Here is a 19,121-nt window from a genome sequence, read left to right on the forward strand (position 1 = left end):
TTGTAATTATTTTATTAGACTCAGGGCAAATTGAAGTACATATCTGTAAGTACATATCTGTTCAGCTGATTAAACTCTGTTAGAATCCCTTACTTTACAAAATACTATGTTGCATTTAAACAAAAATAAACTGCCGTATATGAACACACATATACTCAGACTATACAATATTGTTGTTTTAGCCTTAGTTTTTTTACATTTGTAATACATAATGTGAGTTAAGACAACCAAATCAATTTGTTAGTACTTGTGCTGAACACTGAAGCATTATAGGCAATAGTAATTTTATAAATAAAATCACTAGCTCCCCAAAAATGGTAAAGTGTATACAGTGGGAATAATTTTCAAAAACATAATTTAATCTTACTTATTACTTACTTACTTCCAAATGTTACCACAAATTGTTTAGAAATGTGACAGCAAATGCTATAAATTATAGATATTAATGTTCATTCATTAAAAGTTCTTCAAAGAGCATTTGAAAGAGAGATGAAAAGCATTAATATGTACTAGTAGTAGGCAGATTCTGATACTTAGAAGTCATGATATCGAATGCAAATTGAGTATTCTAAACCAAGACTCTTAAGTCATGTTATTAAGCATTTCCTTATCAGTTTGAGCAGCAGTGTGGCACTTTAAAAGGACCAGGTATGGGGGACCCTACCAGTACTGGGCAGATGGACCAGTACTACTCAGTTTTATGCTGCCTCATTTACTTAGTGTTTTGCAATCCTTAATGTGCACAGCTGGCAGCTGAATGCAGGTTTGATACTAACAGTTTAGACATCTTTAGATGTAGCAGATGGAAAATTTTACACAAATAAAGTAGGAGAAAGTGTGCAATTAGGTTTTTATCTGCAGTTACATGATGCATCCTGTGCTTTAGTTTAGAACACCACCTTGGTGGGTGGTCATCATCTTTCCTTGCACCAAAGCCCTACCTTCTTGACACAACATTTGACTTTGGAAGCCTGCCCAAACACCAAACTTTTGTTACTGTTGAGTGTAAAGGAAATAAGAAATGCAACAATCAGCAAAAGACAAAGGCAGACCAGCAGTGTGATTCTAGCAGTCCAGTACATTATGGTTACATTCCACGCTAGTTAAATCACTATGGTAAAATCCTTGGCAGGATTTTTTTCAATAGTTTATTCATGATGTTCATTATTATGAGCTGTAAAGACTATGAGAATTTCATTTTTTAAATGTCTTATGGAATGTATCACTTTCTTAGATCTTGTAGACATGCTGTGGAAACCATAACATAAAATATGAGTTACTTACAATAACTAATTTTAATCCCATCTGCTAAGTATGACAACATTAGCATTTCCACTTAATTAAAAACACCCTTAAAGCAGCAATGTTTTAATCACTCCATTTTATTTACTCTCCTCCGGTGTCACTTATAATTGTAACTTTTTATTTTTTAATAATGAGGGATTTTTTTTTCTCTGTGCATCACACAAAAAAGTGCTGTCGATAATTAGCAGTCTTCTGTTATTACTAGACTCAGGTGTCACAACTGTGTCTCATCCTCATTACAGTAAAAAATTTCACCTATCAGATTCATTATTGCAAGATAATGCGACTGAGAGCCTTAGCAGGCCCTCCAGAAAAGTAATTCAGCCAAGCAAAATTATCAGCTAATTATATTTAGAATCAAAAGCCCAACAACTATTTGCAGATAAATTGTATGAATTGAAGTGAATAGATCTGAATATTAAGATTCATAGATTTAGCAGATGATTTGTTAATTGGAATAAAAAGGTCATTTACTAGCCATTTTAACAATAGATCAATTGAAACTCTGTTATTTAACTGATAGTGCTTAAGAACTGAAATAATGGATAATTGTATTATTGTCATGATATGATACTTTTTTGGTAAATGACAGAAATATGTGGAAGTTTTACTATTCTCTTTCTACATTCAATCTAAGGTCAAGGTAAAATATATACAGACTGTTATGTTCAGTATATTTTAAAATGTAGGAATTGTTGATAAAAGGTGTGTTGTATGTAAAAGGAGTTATTGCACTCTTACAGAAACTTGGGAGGAAATATATTCACAATTTTACTGTCAAGGTAGAAAATTAGTATGTAAATATGATTATCTGCAAATGAAAGAAGTAATTCCAAATTGTAACATTTATCAAACAAACTGCAGAAATACTGAATTCTGATATTACTAATTCATGATAGAGACAGATTTTCATAAGGGGATGTTGCATACGTAAATGATGACTCAAAGTGTATCTTGGCCTGCAGTTTTGTTTGAGAGAACTCTCCTTGTTTCATTCAGAGGATAGTATTAAAAAGCAAATATTTTAACATAAATTAGTGATCTAAGCTATTACTGAAATGTCCATGGTTTTACATTTTTTTAGAAGATTAAAGAAAACTAAAAATCTATTTGCTTTGACATATGACACAATATTTAAGACTGAAAATCATCAAGTAAATCACACATCAGAAATATTTCCCTTTAGTAAAAAAAAATATAGTGCTAGATGATCTACACTTTGAAATTGTTGTCAATTTTTAAAATGCAATCTGAAGAGCATGTCATATTAAAAAACATAAAATTATTATTTTTTTAAGTTTGTGGTGACAAAATTTGCAATTAATATCTAGCTAAGCATTTGAGAGAAAAGATGTGCTTTGGGTCTGTTAAAGATAAGGAGGGTTTTAAAACAGAACTTCATACATTCCCTCCCAACCACACACCCTCAAAAAAAAACTTAGCAGAACCATGCTAACCAAAAATCACAGAAACACATTAGCTGTCATTGCAAATAAAAAGGTGAATGTTGACTAAACCTCAGATTTTTTCTGTGGGGCGGGAAAATGATGTTAAAAATAAAGTCCTGGTATAGACAACATGTTGGAGGAAATTCAAAGATTCATAAAATAAACATATTTTAAGAAGTGTTTTGAATTTTACTGTGTAATTTCTAGCCAAAAGAAATTACAGTTGTATCTTTAAAGTTTATTACATGTCAGATCAATGGCCATTATTCACAAAGAGTAAACTATAGTAGTTTAACCCATTCAGTTACCAAAATGCAGACATAAATGTGATAACTTCTCTTTAGATTTGCAATAAGAAAACTTTCTGACATTCTATTGCAATTATAAAATATTTAGTTTTGATGTTATGGAAGATGATGTAAATTGTTCTGTGAGAAAACAAAAGTATAAACCACTAAATCTTTTGGCAAAGGAATCTTGACAGTATTTATTAAGAAATACAAATTTTATGTCCTCAAAAAGGAAGAAAATTATCTGAAGCATGTGCATAAGTTTAAATATGCCAACCTAGAACATATTGTAAGCCTTTCTTAGGACATGTTTAATTGTAGCCTTTGAACTCTTATAGTTAAAGGACAATACATTTCATGCCAGGTAATTGCTATTGTATAAATATCCTTGTTTTTCTGCAGCATTATTAAGAAAAGCTGTCCATACTTCACCATGTTGTTACATGTGTCTGTCTGCTGATTATAAAATGTGTTAAACAGTATTTAAAAAACAAAAAAATGCAGAGCTGCGCTTTGATTTATTCAGCGAACAAAACATATGCTCGCTGTTCTGTTCTATGTAATTCATATGATCAATAAAATTTTCTTTAAAAAGAGCAACTTTGGCATTTAGAAGGATTATACTGCTGAACAGAAAAAATGGTTTACTTCTGCTTTTTATAGTTAACTTCAGTGGTGTTGGACCAAAATAAGTTTTTGGCTCACTGATGCATTGTTAATATATCTATTATTCTTAATCCTTAGGTTAGAAGCTGTATATTGTGGTTGTTATCCACTCTGTCCCAAAGCCTTGGTGTATCCAGAAATATTTCCAGGTAGCTGCTTTTATGCACATGCTTTTTGTTGAAATGTATTACATGATTCATGATAAAATACAAAGTTTGAGAATAAACTTAAGCAAAAGCAATTGTTTATTTGGCAAGCCAACATGTTAGTGTTAAGGAAAATTTTATGTGTTTTAATACATTACACTAAGTTTATATTTACCATCTGTTCTTTCAAGATAACACAAAAGCAAGTTTTGAAATAGCATTCTTCATTGTTAGCATACACAACCCATAATGATAGATTTTTATAAAAAGGTCAGCGGTGCTGCAATGGCTTGCAGATTTTTTTAATGATACACAGAGAAAAATTGGGGCCTGAAAATCACACGAAATTATTTAAACAATGTAATACTTAATAGTATGCAACTGTGGTATAGGATACACACTAATGTACTAATACCAGTTCTTTGAAAAATCTCATCACTAAATGTATCACATATGCATTGTGTTACATTAGAATAATGTATTTTAATCACCCAAAGGAGATGTCTAAACAGCACAACTACACAGTCTTATTTAGCATTAAACATCCTTGTGAGCTGAGGTAACCTTATAAAATCATGCTTAAATAATGTAAAACACAAGGCGGCACAGAGCAATATGCATTTTTAATTAGTAAAGTGACTAATATCGAGTGTGTGCTTTGAGGTTTTTGTTTCATTAAAAATGTATCTGTTTTTCCTGCAGCTGAATATCTGTATTCTACACCTGAACAGCTTCTTAAAAGGCTTCAAAATTTCTGCAAGAGACCAGATATTGTAAGGAAACATCTCTATAAGGTAGATGTTCAGAATAGTTTTATATGATATAATGCCATATTGAAATACAAAGGAAAAAAAACCTTAAAAAAACAACATTTAATTAACATACTAATGTTTAAAGGAAACATGCTAGGGAGGGATATTAGTCGTTACACTAACAAGGATTAATTAAACTAGATGCCAGTTGTATTAACCTAGGTCTTATGAAATACGTGCACTTAATGCATGCTACATGCTTTTTTTTAAATTTATTGTTTTCTAAAATGACTGTCCTTTACATTTGGACCCAAGAGGCTTATAAAAATGAACCTGGATTAATGTAACTCATTAGTTTAAAAGGAAAGTAAAAGAAGGATCCTACAATTATACTAATGAGGATAAGCCTACCTTCCTATCAGAATTTAATCTCCAGTTCTCAAAAAATTCAGGTGAATGTCATCAGGTAAGCTTTTCCTGTCTTTTCAAACTACTTTTGCAATTTTAACTCTTTATACTAAAACTTCACAAGAGGTAAAGTTAATTCTTGATGTGCTTATAACTTTTCATGTGAGGAACATGGTGTGGGGGAAGTTTTCTGGAAGCTTTATTCACCAAAAATTTCCTGCATAATTCATTGCAATGATTTCTTCAAAGGAGGAAGGGTTTAAGTGGCTGGAATGGCTGTTCCAATTCTGATCCATTATTCTATACTGGACCTTCTTTTAGATTTTTAAGATGCATTTGTGTGCCATGTTAGTAGTCAAACTTTTTTTTAGTTATGTAAAGTTATGTCTAGATCATGTATTTAGTCTTTCATCATGTCAGTAATACCCTGATATTACACTTGTGGTATTTTTTATAAAAGAATTACTACTTTGCATGTGCTAATTTCCAAAAGGACAAGTCAGTTCTCAGTTACCTTAGAAGCAAAGATGTGCTGAGGATGGTAATGTTGCCCAAGCATGTCAAAGACGTAAGAGGTAGCATCTCTAAAAGTACCTGGCTTAATTAGAAGAGTCATTGGGATTTAGGCATCTAGTAAATCCAACATCTTGAGAGGGCTGTGGAAGCATGGGTAGAGGTTATATGTTATAGCTGAAGATGTGTAGCAAACGCCTAGCCTTCTTCAAGTGTGCAGGTAATGGACCTGCCAAGCAAGCACTTTCTAACCTGAGCCACTAACATTGTCAGCAGCTTTTGAACCCTATATCCATGTTTTTCACATTGGGAACCTGAAAATAGCAAGCCCCTTTATGGATTAATTATCTGCCCACTTGCCCCCTTTAATATACCCACTCAAAAGGAGGTGTAGTTTAGCCCTGAATTCACTTGTCTTTTTTGGGGGGACCTAAAAATAGACATTTGCATAACGATACATCAAAAGAAGATGTTGTTTCTGCAGGAAACAGTTAAACTTCAAGAAAAAAAAGAGAGAACCAAAAATGCAATTTAACACCCAATTTCAAGCTCATTATCTTTCATTGTCTATTAACTTGGCAATGGTTCAGAAGGTAGCTCATAATAGTTTAAAATGCTGACTGAACACTTCCAGTGTTCAGCATTACTTCTTGAGTCAATACTATTGTATAGTTATACATGGCGTCTTCAAAGAGAAAACAGTCCTTAAATGTTTACCTTGACATTTCTCCATTCTTCAAGTTCAGTTAGTAATTTTGTTTCATAGGTATCTTCTTTATGCATATGGATCCCTAGCTCAGGCATAAAGGGAATGCTAGGATGCCGAAATTGGAAGTAATGGCAGAACAAATATTGATACTAAAAGGGTACGATTTCAAAATGTGGCACAGGGAGTGATGAGTGCACAAGCCCCATAAGCAAAATGCTTCATTTGCTTCAAGTGCCTCCTTTTGCAAATGCACTCCTTGGTGAATTATTTATAAGGAGAGTGCCACCACAAAAATGGAGTACTTTATCATATTGCTTTGAGTTGCACAGTATTAACCCTGCAACTGAGCGTTCATAAGTTGTAAATGTTTGCAGTAGTTTCTGCAACAAGTAGCACTGAAAGGAGACGGGGAGAAATAATTTTAGAATTATAAAACTAAGGCCTACTCCAAAGCCTGTGACTGTCAGGAAAAAAGCTCTTGCTGATTTGAATGGGCTTTGGATCAGGCTCTGAGAATGTGAACACAGTTATTCTTTTTGCACCCTGGCCCCAAATATGCCAGAGTTGTTTATTTTGCAAATAAACTACCCTTAAAAGGTTTTGAAAGAATGTCAACTTAGAGATGCGCGGTTAATGGTAATTATAGATATGGTGAAATATTTCTTCAGACAGTTGAAAAGAGCAGTACACAATACCTCAGCAGTGAACTCATCGGGGACATGTACATGCCTCTTTGCAGATACTGGTTACATTTCATTTAGGAGTCCATATACAGTAGGTGAAATAGAGAAAAAGGAAAGTGAAAAAAGTGATCTGGCACATAACAATACATGGCAACTTCCTAGTTCTCTTTCAAAAACTTTTCTGGCATGCTCAAGTTCAAAATATAGCTGTGTTCCTGCAAAGACAACATAAGAACTCTTTAAAAGAAATTTTTTTTTTCTTTACATTTTAGACATTCTGTTTTATGAATCAAGAAACAGAAATTGTATATCAGAAGTACTATTGGTTACATTTCTGCATATTTTTGTTGCCATTTTATTATTCAGCATATCAAAAGAACACAAACACATTGATTCATTATTCTCTCAATTATATGCTGTGTTTATGCCAACGTATAAAGTTAGAGGCAAAAGGAAGATAGAATTTTACTTATTACAAAAAGGCAATCAAGTTAGGTAATTGGACACAACAGGCTGTGTTGTGGCTAAGCTTGCTGGAAAGCCTTGGGTGCACTGTGAAAAGACATAAAATGAAGCCAACTATCTCTGCACCCACGCAGTGCTGACATCTATCAGAAGACAAGGCCTGGAGTGGCATTGTTTGTTATAATGGAAGTAAAAACCAAGCCCCACCCCTGAAAAATTTCCGCATGGAAGTGTACAAGTTAACCCATTACACTGGAACAGCTTGACTAACTGTTGCTTAACTCTATTGCAGACTTTTCAAAACATACATAACATAAGTGCCTTTTCAAGGTATTTAATACTTACCCTGTATACTCTGATGGCACCAAAAGCTTATTTCAATTGGAATGCTACATTCCAGAATTTGTTAACACAAGAGAGGAGAGTTGTCCCAAAAAAACCCATGTGCTATCAATTACTTGCTGTTTTCTAGTTTAATTTAGTTAAAAGTTACTCTTTTGTTTTGTGTACTGTGGGACAGCAGGCTCACTGACAGTCCTAAATAACAACATACTGGTACCTCTCAGAGATAGGTACGACCCCATCAGAGATAATGGCGAAGGAGGATAAAGAGTAGGTGGGGGGGGTTTCCATTGTTTTCTTTAAATTTACCTTTGGTAGTTTGTTTAAGCCACACAGCTCAGCTTCTTACAAGGGCAATGTAAAGGAGTATGGAGCAGAAAGGGGTGACGAGTGTTGCCAACCTGACAGGCATGGAAAGAACTGGCAGTGTTACACACTGTTTCCTATGCCTGCCAGCAAAATGGGTGCATGTTGGCATTTCATAAACTTAAGTTCATGCCAGCAACTTGTACTTACCAGTTTGACTGAGAGCGTTTGAGCCCACTTTCAGATATTATTATAATAACCATATTGTTCAAATTATAAGTCAACCCTTTTTTCCTCAAAAAGAACCATTAAATCACACTCAACTTTTCTGCAGGGTTGACCTATAATGGAGCCTCTTATAATTAAACTGCAGTATGCATTTTTTTTGTAAAATATTATATTTAGGGGGAAAAGTTGTTTCTCTTAAAATTTTACTTGAAAATGTGGGGTTGATGTACATGCAGAGTCAGTTTATAATCAGAGCACTACTGTACTTCCTTAGCACTAAAGAAGTAGTACATTACAGTAACAGGAAAAGCCACATGACCCAATTTTTGTCTTATTTGTACTGGTATAGAGTATCTCCACTTAAGTCAAAGGCATTAAACTGATATGAAATAAAGCTAGTCCTACTCCAGCCTGTGACACCTGCTTGGATATTGTACAGCCCTGGCACTCAGGTCTTCAGTTTAACAGAACAGTTCTGCAGTTTTTTATGATCAGGGAAGGAAAGCAGGGACTACAATTCTGCACAGCCCTTATTTGGGGGGGCTGTTTTCCATAATTTCCACCCCTCTCCCTTCCAAAAAAAGGCCAGAAGAGATCTGTCTTTCTTTTGGAACTTCCACAACAGATCAGACCATGGTGCGCCAAAGTGTAATAGCATAATGATGGGTAAGTGAACGGAGCGTGAGCCTCAGGCACTGCTAAGTTGGGGGAGTGAAACTCACCTTTCCATCCCTTCCCCTCTGCCCCAACACCCTACACATTCTGTGCAACAGCTCTGGCAATGGCATGCAGAGAAGCAGTGACAGGAGAAGCAGTCTTAGGTATGCTGCTGCTAGGGGAGATGTCACTTTTTTTTCCTACTGAAAACCATCGTTATTTTGGCCGTGCAGTAAACCTCCAGTCCCTGCCCCTGACCTCTTGACCCTGGGTGTGGGATGGCACAGTACTGGCTAGTTACACCGCTGGTCCAGTGTCTTGTCTATGATAGTGGCCAGCATCAAATGCCTCAGAGGAGGTTTGATAGGCAAAGGTAGATTAATACACACATACACCGGGAAGGTCTCATTATGATTAAGATCATTAATTGTTAGTGATTAGCTTAAGCCCTGGAGCATGAGGCTTTGTATCCCTTCTGGAAACTCTTTATTTAGCATTAGCTATTATAATTTGGCTAGTATTGCTAGCCATATAATTATTTAATGCTTCTTAGAATCTTGCTATCTTCTGGCAGCAATGACATCCTGTGGCAAGGAGTTCCACAGAGCAATTCCATGTTGTATTAAGAAGTATTTGCTTTTACCACTTTTGAATTCTCTTGCCTTTCAATTTAATCAAGTATGTGTTCCTCCTTGTGCTCTGGCACTGGAGAAACTGAAGGATTGTTGAGACTGCTCCTTATTTTTATACCATTATCATGTCCTCTCTGTCTCCTTTCTAAAATAGGAAATCACATTTGTTAGGTCTTTCCTTATATGAAGGTATGCTGGGTACGGATGAACAGGAAAGTGGAAGAGAACTATTTGTGTTTTCCAGTCATGGAGCTGGTTTTCCATTTATTCCATCTCAACCGAAAGTAAGAGCAGGAGTAGCCAACATATGGCAGGAGTGGCACAGGCAGTGTGTGTACATGGTACCCAATAGATTGGGGAGGGGACAGGCAACAGCAGCTGATCAGGCAGGGAACACAGGACAGGAAGCAGAAAAAAAAGGTCAGGTAGGGAGTACAGGGTAGGGAGCAGGAAGCAGAGCAGCATATTGGACAGAGGAAGGGGATCGGAATTCCACTCAGGCAGGACACAGGGCTAACTTGTGGCATGCCTACTAAAAATGTTGGCCACTACTGATATAGATCAGTTTTAGGACAGTTATGAATTATATAACCTAACAGTGAGCACTATGGAGACATTGTACTAGCCAGGTACTCTTATAGTCTCAACATATCCATAGTCCATTGGCTGGAAAGGGTTGCTTGTGTGTGGGCCGTGTTATCAGTTTCCTGCCAGATAAGGATTCATATCCCCAGGCCAGAGAATCTTCAGCGGCTTGTTTAGGGCCTCATTAATTAATTCCCCCATACACCATTGAATTTGGGCCAGGATTTGGCATGCAGGGTGTAGAAAGGTGGCAAGATTGGGTAAGAACAGTACCATTTGTAACTTTCACCATAAAAAAGAAGGACTTGGAACTTTCTATTGTAAAAATATATTTAAAAGATTATGGATGAAAATTGCCTGGGGAACCAAAAATGCTTCAGAAGGGCTCCTTGACAGAAGGGGTTAAGACAGAAGATGCCCAATATGTCCATAGAATATGGTCAAGTGGGGGAGATGCACTGCAAAAGCAATGAGAATTCAATTTTAAAATGAACTACACATGCACATTTGGGTTGGTCTAATAAAAGATATCAAATTCACCCAAGGAACCTTGTCTGCCTATATCCTTAGACCAACACGGCTACAACCTAAAACCCTGCTACACATGCACCAGTATTCTGATGTTCTGTTGTTTTGTCTGTTCTGAGATACTTTTTGCAAAGTAGTTTGGAGGTATAAAAGTTCTTCCAAACTTATTTTTTTTAACTATATAGAGCAAAGGGTTGTAAGTCATGCTGGTTTGTACAATGGCTGTCTACTGGTATGTTTGGGTACCTGAAGATATTTAGGACTAGATCCAAAGGAGCAGTTAGGTGCCACATTGATCTGGTTCCCAGAGTGCAGTCTGAAGGCTTGGCTCCCTCTTCAGGGAATGGGAGTTAGGCTCCTCAGAAGGATGATCCAAAAAAACCTCACGCTGGGTGCATCTACACGTGAAATTAATGTGACACAGTAAACTCTGGAGCAGTTCAGACCAGAGTCAGCTGTTCCCGGGCACAGCATCTACACATACACCCAGGACAGCAGCAGTTTTAACCAGGGCAGAACAGCCCCAAGCTAGCAGCAGACTCAAAGGGTCAGCCCCAGGCTCCAAGTAGTGCCATCAGGCAGCAGAGGGGGTGGCTGGGGTACGAGAGTGCTAAAGTATGGAGCTGTGGGGCCGGCAGCCCCTGCTCTTTAGCATATTCATGCCCCAACCAGCCTGTCATTGTCTACACATGCATTTCATCGCACTTAATTACTCCACCATAAGATAGTACTGTCCCCATACTATCTTATGGAGGAGTTAATTTACTGCACCTTAATACCAGTGCACATGTAGACAGTGGCACTTTTCTGCGGAGGTACTTAGTCAATTCCACAGTAAAGTACACATGTAGATGCACCCATTGAGTGGGGAGCTGCTTAGAGCTGTCAACAGGAAACACTGCACACAAGGGACAGTCTCAACTCCCATTCCTCTTTTGAAAGAAGTGAACAGAGCTCATCCATCATAAAGGACAGCTAGGGGAGAAAGAACTGGTAGTGATGGTGCAGAAGCCACCTACCTTTTATGTGATAGACTACTGGTTAGAACATTAGAGTGGAAGAGCTGGCTTCTAGGCCCTCCTCAGTTCAAACCCATATCTCTCATACCCAGGAAAGTGCCCTGTTTCTTTTTGCTTGCATTCCTTCTGTCCCTATGAGCCTTGCTTTCTTTGCTGTACAGTGGCCCAGATTCAAAAGGAGGGAATCCCCAACTAGCCTGGTGGTTAGGGTACTATCGTGGGAGGGGTAGACATGGGTTTGAAACCCATCAGGGAGCAAAGGGACATGACTGGAACAGCACCGCTCAAGCATTTAGGATGCAGACAGAAGTGACAATTTTTGCCTGATCTGGCCCCTGAAAGTGCTCTATGGCCATGACCAAATAGAGGTGCACAGCTGCAAAGTGCTTTAAAAGGACCGTATCCTGCAAAAATTGAGGTTTCAGATGAAAACATTTTAAAACAGATCATCTTCAATAACTTCTGCCTGCTCTGCCTCCCAGCCTGTCGCTGTTTTCAGAATGGGAGGGAGGAAAAGGTGTGGAGGGAGTTTGGTCTGGGTTTTTTTCAGCCCATACTGCAAGGTAGGGTGGGTGTATTAGAGCCTTCCCAAGGTAGGGGGTCCAATCCACCCACCCCACCCTCCAGCCCCAGCTGGGGGACCCCTAAAATGATCTCTCTCTGCTCCCTTTCCCCCCCTCCCATTCTAAAAACAGCCCGGGCTGGGAGGGAGGAGGAGCTGTTGCTAAGGAAACCTGGCAACAGACTCGCAGCCAGCAGCTGGATTCCCCTATCCCCTGGACCCAACAGTGAACTTCTGTTTGGTCTGGGGGACTATTGTAATTCAGAACGCTTCCTGCAAAGCATTCTGAGTTACAGTGGGGAGCTGATCTTCTGTTTGCACCCTTAGACTTGGGTATTCAGGGCGCGCTCAACTCCATCCTAGCCAGAGCCTGCTACTCTAGTGGTATTGGTCCCGAGACTGCACCAGGGCCTGTTTGAGACGCAGTGGAGTCCCAGGGCCAGAGCCAAGAATCAAATTGTTGACCCTTATCAGACATTCAGGCACTCATCTTTCAACTTGCCAGTGCAGGGGGAGCCTGGATTATGATCCCTGGCTCCCCATCCACTGGCAAGCAATAATGGCATGATTGGGATCCCAAAATCAGACTTCCTCCCATGAAGATCTGGCAGATACCATCATGCCATTAAATAAATGTGTGCCAGGAGCCTTATGAACTGTTCTGTTACTTTCTGGATCCCAGTGGGACTTGGGCAGGTTGCCATCTGTGCTCCAAATCTCATCTTTCTTATTAAACAATAATGTATAATTCCTGTCTCTAGAAACATAGTCTGAAGTATATGATCAGAGTAGGAACTGATACAGAGATGTCTGCCTGAGTCCACAGGTATCCTGAAGCAATAACCGTAACAATGCGCTATGACTGTTAACTCTGAAGCCTAAAGATGTCAGTATAAATGTCTAAATGTCCAAATGTCTTTTGTGAACAACATATGTAAGGAAGAAGTGTTATATTATAGAAATTTTTATGCCACTGGGGGGTCACTAGTTTTGTTGTAAGTACTTGTTTCTGTGTAAAACATTTTTGCTCTCCCCACTGCCAACTCAGCTTATACTGGTTTCAGGTTGAGTTCAAGTAAGTACCATCCAGGGACTTTGCAGTGCTGTAAAAAATCTCATTCAATTGTGTAATGATACTGGCTTATCAGTACACAATAATAAAACCTAGACACACTTCCACTGACCTATGCCAAAAACAGGGCATTTGGATTTCTTTGTATCCTGCACCAGGTTGTTATGAAATAAGAAAGGAAAAGTACCTATTTTAGTGAACCTCAGTCCTCTACCAATTTTACTGTTAAAAGTCTTTTAAGTGAATTCAGTACATGTGAAAAATACTGGACTAAAAGTACTTGAGATATTGTGTTCACAGAACAGGGACTAAGACAGCAAGTTTGCAGGTAATGCTCCAGCTTAGTCAGGCACATCTGAAGGTAGGAGCAGTGATTCAGTCTCCCTGCTTAGTTAGTCTTTGGTCTCTCTACTGAGGCTGCCAACAAAACTGACACCCATTAGGTAACATGAATGCCTGTCCAGTAGCAAATAAACGGAGACTACTAACTATGCCCTGTGGATCAGCCAGTAACTCTGAGCCACGACTGTCCTGAATCGGATTTGAACCTTCATTTGAGAGGTGGAAGCAAGCATTGTATCCTTTTTTACTCTTGCAGATGTTCCACTCCATTACTTAATAAAAAGTGCGTGTTAAACATAGCACATTTCTATGTAAAGTTGTGCTAAAACCCATGGCTGCACTATTATCTTTCCAGTGCAGTTTGTGTGCCCAGTTCCTCCTTTCAGTAGCGAGGTCTTTGAACTGGACTTAAAAAAGCAGAGGATTTTTTTTTGCCCTGGGACATGCAATCATCACATAAGCATCTTAGGGTTCTGTTCTGATTGAAAAGCTTCACAATCATGGGTGGGGCCTCATGCGAGCAGCAGCCTCGCAATACCAGGTGAACTGTTTGCATCAGAAAGCACTTGTTTACAAAAACGGTTCGAACCTGATCGGGAGTCCTAATACTTTGATCCAATCAGAGGGCGGAATTTTCTGACCCTGGCTTACAGCAGCATCTGCATTGCTCCCCGTCTTATCCAGGCCACTTCCGAGTCTGTCTGTGCAGAAAAAGAAATCGCAGCTCTGTGTTAATCAAGCGTTTCTTTTATTTTGCTCACACTGAAGACAGCACATTTGTGTTTTAGCAGCTAACGTTCCTTCATTTGATTTCTTTTCTTTTTCTCATAGGGGGAGATGGCTCAGTTTTCTTGGGCAGCACTACGTGGTAAATTCAGGTCTCTGCTCACAACAGAACCTAGGGAAGATTTGTGACAGATGGGGCTAAGTCACAAACTTGCAGCCTAAGGCAGAATCTGTAGAACTTTCCAGAGTGTGCCCATATTTACCTGATCAGAGAGAAAAGAAAATCTGCAGAGGAAGCTGAGCCTGGCTGCTTGTCATAGCTGACACAGAGCCATCTGCCACAAACCTGTGGCGGCTTCAGATCTCCAATCCCTGCCACCACCCCAACTCAAATTAAATACAGATTCTTAGAGACGTTATGATGGTTACACATGTCCTCGGCATCACATGCAGGAGACTGTTCAAAAAAAATATGTGGCCTGTTGTATAACCGCACTCATGTATCCCATATGTGGTGCCACATTGAATTTCCGGTTGAATCTGTTTTTATCCTTTGTACTGGATGACATGGTGCCTGAATTCTTTCTTTTTGCCGACATGATGGCAGCCAAACTACAGCTTCAAACGCTCACACTTGGCTGGGTTTCTACCTAGGTTGCCAGGTTATCATTGGAGCCTTATTGTGTCCTCAAAGGGCCACAGGGCCTGAAAGGAGGATCAGAGTGCTACCGGACTAATTGGGCAGCCATCTATGAATTGTTTGTAGGCAAAGGGCTGCTTTAGCACTTTTCTTTTTGCAAATTAATGACTCTCTGGCACAGGGGTTTTTAAGTGAAGGTATTAATAAGGGGTCTGGCAGGTATTCCCATGATTCACAGAGTTACATTTGCATTTAATTAATCTTAAAGAAAGCTGCAAGATAAACAGCTGTAATTCAAACTAGCATGGGAAATATGCTACATGGTGCCATCTATCCGATAAAATGAAAGCTGAGACACTTGTTTTATTTCTCTCAAGGATGGAGAACAAACAGATAACAGTCAAAATACTTCCAATGAAAACCAGTAGTTTTAATGTAACTGCAGTTCATCAAAAATCTTTGCATCCAGCTACAAATACAGTCTTTTACAGATAAATCACTTATGATTCTAACAGTCAAGCTGCTATATTTGTTGATGTAAAATGTTTTGAAGATTTAGATTGTACAATAAATTTTTAATAAAGCGCCCACTGCAATTTTTAATTAGCATATCTCATTCATGTATAAGTGTGTACATCTATCTGTATGTTTATCACTCTGCATATCCTTGTGTCACAGTCAATGAATACAATTGTGTCTTTATCTGATGAATTAGAATCTGTTTTGCAAATGACAATAAAACGCTAAGACAATTCCAAGATTTTCAACTCTCTTCTGGAAAGAAGCAAGAGACAAAAGAAGAATTTCCCGGTAAGTCATTATGAAATAAGTCTTGCTAACACTGCCATATTCTCTTAACAGGTAAGGTTTCCAGTCCCCCTAGTTTGAAGCAACATAGCCTCTCTCCGTACCCTGATCGCTAACTGGTTTTTTTCTTTGTGTGTTTTTCCTCAGTTTCATAGTACCTCCAGTCCCTTCCATTCACTGAGGAACACACTGAGTAGTACGTTTCCTCCTTAGACATTCCCTGCTACCCTGACTACAACACAGAAGCTGTATTTTATCTATTTTGCCATACTGTTAGGAATTATACAGTTTTACAGTATAAGAGAGAGTGTGCACACGCTCCTATCCCATGCATGATTTTAGTCGATCAAAAAAGGTATGTCAGTATTCAGATGATCCATTATAAACATTTCAACTTTTCTTCTGATATTGAAGAAATGTAATTTCGCAATAATCATCATGCGTGTATATCTGTTTCTCTCAATTGTTTAGCACCAAAACCTACTGCAAAATTCAGATCTAAGCTGACTGCTAGCAATTTAATGCAACAGTTAAAGCTGTCATTTCATGATACTCACTCTAGGTGTTGCAGCACATAAGTAACAGTACTAAGGCTGCTTACAAACGTTAAAATTGTTTTAAAAATAATGCTCTCTATCAGAAGAAGCAGCGCATTAGTTCAGCCTGGCTCCACAGTGTCTCTATAAATTGGGCTGTATGAATTGGGCTTTTTGGCACTTTTATCTAAAGCTGATTCAGTTAGTTATTACATAAATGCACCAAAAAAGCCCCACAAAAGCACCCAATATATACAAACATTGGGTGAGCTGGGTCCAACTAACATATTGCCTCTTCTGGGTATGTGCTGGGCTCAGCATGGGAGCATGCCGAGTTTAAAGTGCCGTTTTGTTTTGTTTTTTAACATCTGTAAGAAGCCTATTACTTGGCGCACTTGTATAGCATTTCTTATCTGCGTATTTCAAAAAGCTCTGCAAATATTAAATGTCACAACACCCCTGGAAGGTCAAGTGCCCTGTTTTATGGAGGGGAAGCTGAAGCATAGTTGGGTTGAAGTAAATTGTTCAAAGTATCACAGTGAGTCAAAGTCCAAAAGGGGGAAAGGGACATGGGAGTCTTTATTTCCTGTTATTTTGTTCCAGCCAATAAAAAATACACCTCTCACACATTATTTTAAGTCTCTTGCTGTACTAAGAAACTGGCCTTGTGAGTCAAGAACAAGGTTCCTGATATAAACATGCCAATGAAAAAGGCTCCCATTGCCTTTGAAACAAACCCGAAGATAGGTCTTAACTCTGAATTGGTTTGAGCGGGTTGAGTTTCTAGAGCTTTGTGGTACTTGCCTCCCCCACATCTATGATGCTTTTGAACATGAATTATAGGGTTGGGGGTGGAGGCGGAGGCGGGGCTATAAATGTTTCTTTAATAAATTAATTGATTTTTTTGTTCAAAACCTACTGCAAAATTCAGATCTAAGCTGACTGCTAGCAATTTAATGCAACAGTTAAAGCTGTCATTTCATGATACTCACTCTAGGTGTTGCAGCACATAAGTAACAGTACTAAGGCTGCTTACAAACGTTAAAATTGTTTTAAAAATAATGCTCTCTATCAGAAGAAGCAGCGCATTAGTTCAGCCTGGCTCCACAGTGTCTCTATAAATTGGGCTGTATGAATTGGGCTTTTTGGCACTTTTATCTAAAGCTGATTCAGTTAGTTATTACATAAATGCACCAAAAAAGCCCCACAAAAGCACCCAATATATACAAACATTGGGTGAGCTGGGTCCAACTAACATATTGCCTCTTCTGGGTATGTGCTGGGCTCAGCATGGGAGCATGCCGAGTTTAAAGTGCCGTTTTGTTTTGTTTTTTAACATCTGTAAGAAGCCTATTACTTGGCGCACTTGTATAGCATTTCTTATCTGCGTATTTCAAAAAGCTCTGCAAATATTAAATGTCACAACACCCCTGGAAGGTCAAGTGCCCTGTTTTATGGAGGGGAAGCTGAAGCATAGTTGGGTTGAAGTAAATTGTTCAAAGTATCACAGTGAGTCAAAGTCCAAAAGGGGGAAAGGGACATGGGAGTCTTTATTTCCTGTTATTTTGTTCCAGCCAATAAAAAATACACCTCTCACACATTATTTTAAGTCTCTTGCTGTACTAAGAAACTGGCCTTGTGAGTCAAGAACAAGGTTCCTGATATAAACATGCCAATGAAAAAGGCTCCCATTGCCTTTGAAACAAACCCGAAGATAGGTCTTAACTCTGAATTGGTTTGAGCGGGTTGAGTTTCTAGAGCTTTGTGGTACTTGCCTCCCCCACATCTATGATGCTTTTGAACATGAATTATAGGGTTGGGGGTGGAGGCGGAGGCGGGGCTATAAATGTTTCTTTAATAAATTAATTGATTTTTTTGTTCCTGAGCAGGAGCCATTGAAGTCTCAGAGGGATAGAAGATTATGTGACTGTTCAGATAGTTGCATGACCCTCATGTTGGTAGAATATGAGCCACTACTAGGTTCTTTTCTAAACTAGGACAAGTAGTCGAATTTAAGCTGGGCTTTACTATTCAGGCCAACTTAATCTCAACCTTGTTTCCAAATCTAATAAAGTCTTAGTTGACATTTCTCCTAATTTCCTTCCAGCCACTAAATTTTTCTATTCAAACAAAATGGAATTCCCTGCTATTTTTCAAAGTTATCTGAATTCACAATTTGAAATGTTGACTTAGGGACAGAATGCACATACAAAGCTTACATACCAGCAGGTCATTAGAGTATGTTTAGTTTGTAGATATATGCTCATGTTTGTGTATTCTACCAATGTGGTTTAATTTTGGAAGGGATCTGTTCTGGGCCCAATACTGTTTGTTGGATAGGATTAGGATTCTTAATGACCTTGCTAAACTAGAGAAATGGTCCAAAATTAATCAAATGAAGTTCAATAAGTGCAAAGGGCTGCATGTAGAATGCACAGATACAAAGAAAGACTGGCTAGGCATTATATGTACTGCAGAAAAAAAGCTGAGGATTATAGTGGACTGTAACCTGAATATGAGCCAACATCATTCCCTCATTCCAAAATGAGCTAATAGCATGTTGGGCTGTACTAACAGGAGATTGGTTGCAAATCAAGGCAAGTGTTTCTTCTGTTGTTTGGCACTGGCCAGGCTTCACCGAGAATACTGCATCCAATCTGGGGCACTGCATTTCAAGAAAGATGTGGACAAATTAGCGTCCAATGGTGAGCAACAAAAATGAGTAGTGATCTAAAAATGTGACTTAAGAGAAAA

General features: G+C 38.4%; 1 protein-coding gene and 1 long non-coding RNA gene across 12 annotated transcripts in view; one reads left to right on the plus strand and one right to left on the minus strand.

Annotated features, from left to right (window-relative positions):
* GTDC1 (glycosyltransferase like domain containing 1) overlaps positions 1-18,482 on the plus strand; it is a 317,443-nt gene extending 298,961 nt beyond the window's left edge. For 9 of the 11 annotated variants that reach the window (XR_003093474.1, XR_003093476.1, XR_003093475.1 and 6 more), the window contains 4 exons: positions 3,788-3,858; positions 4,558-4,649; positions 14,490-15,834; positions 18,257-18,479. Coding sequence is in view for 1 of the 11 variants with exons in the window: in XM_006021326.3 (XP_006021388.1) it covers positions 3,788-3,858; positions 4,558-4,649; positions 14,490-14,573 (247 nt within the window). In the remaining 10 variants the exon portion in view is untranslated. Of the gene's footprint in view, positions 1-3,787; positions 3,859-4,557; positions 4,650-14,489; positions 15,897-18,256 lie in introns of those variants that run through there. The other 2 variants (XR_003093480.1, XM_006021326.3) reach the window with 2 other exon arrangements.
* LOC112549885 overlaps positions 1-19,121 on the minus strand; it is an 84,607-nt gene that overhangs the window by 44,501 nt on the left and 20,985 nt on the right. Inside the window, exon 2 of the long non-coding RNA XR_003093486.1 lies at positions 14,248-14,359. This is a non-coding gene — a long non-coding RNA (uncharacterized LOC112549885). The remainder of the gene's footprint in view (positions 1-14,247; positions 14,360-19,121) is intronic.

This window comes from Alligator sinensis, unplaced genomic scaffold, assembly GCF_000455745.1.
Source record: "Alligator sinensis unplaced genomic scaffold, ASM45574v1 scaffold693_1, whole genome shotgun sequence".
Lineage (NCBI taxonomy): Eukaryota > Metazoa > Chordata > Crocodylia > Alligatoridae > Alligator > Alligator sinensis.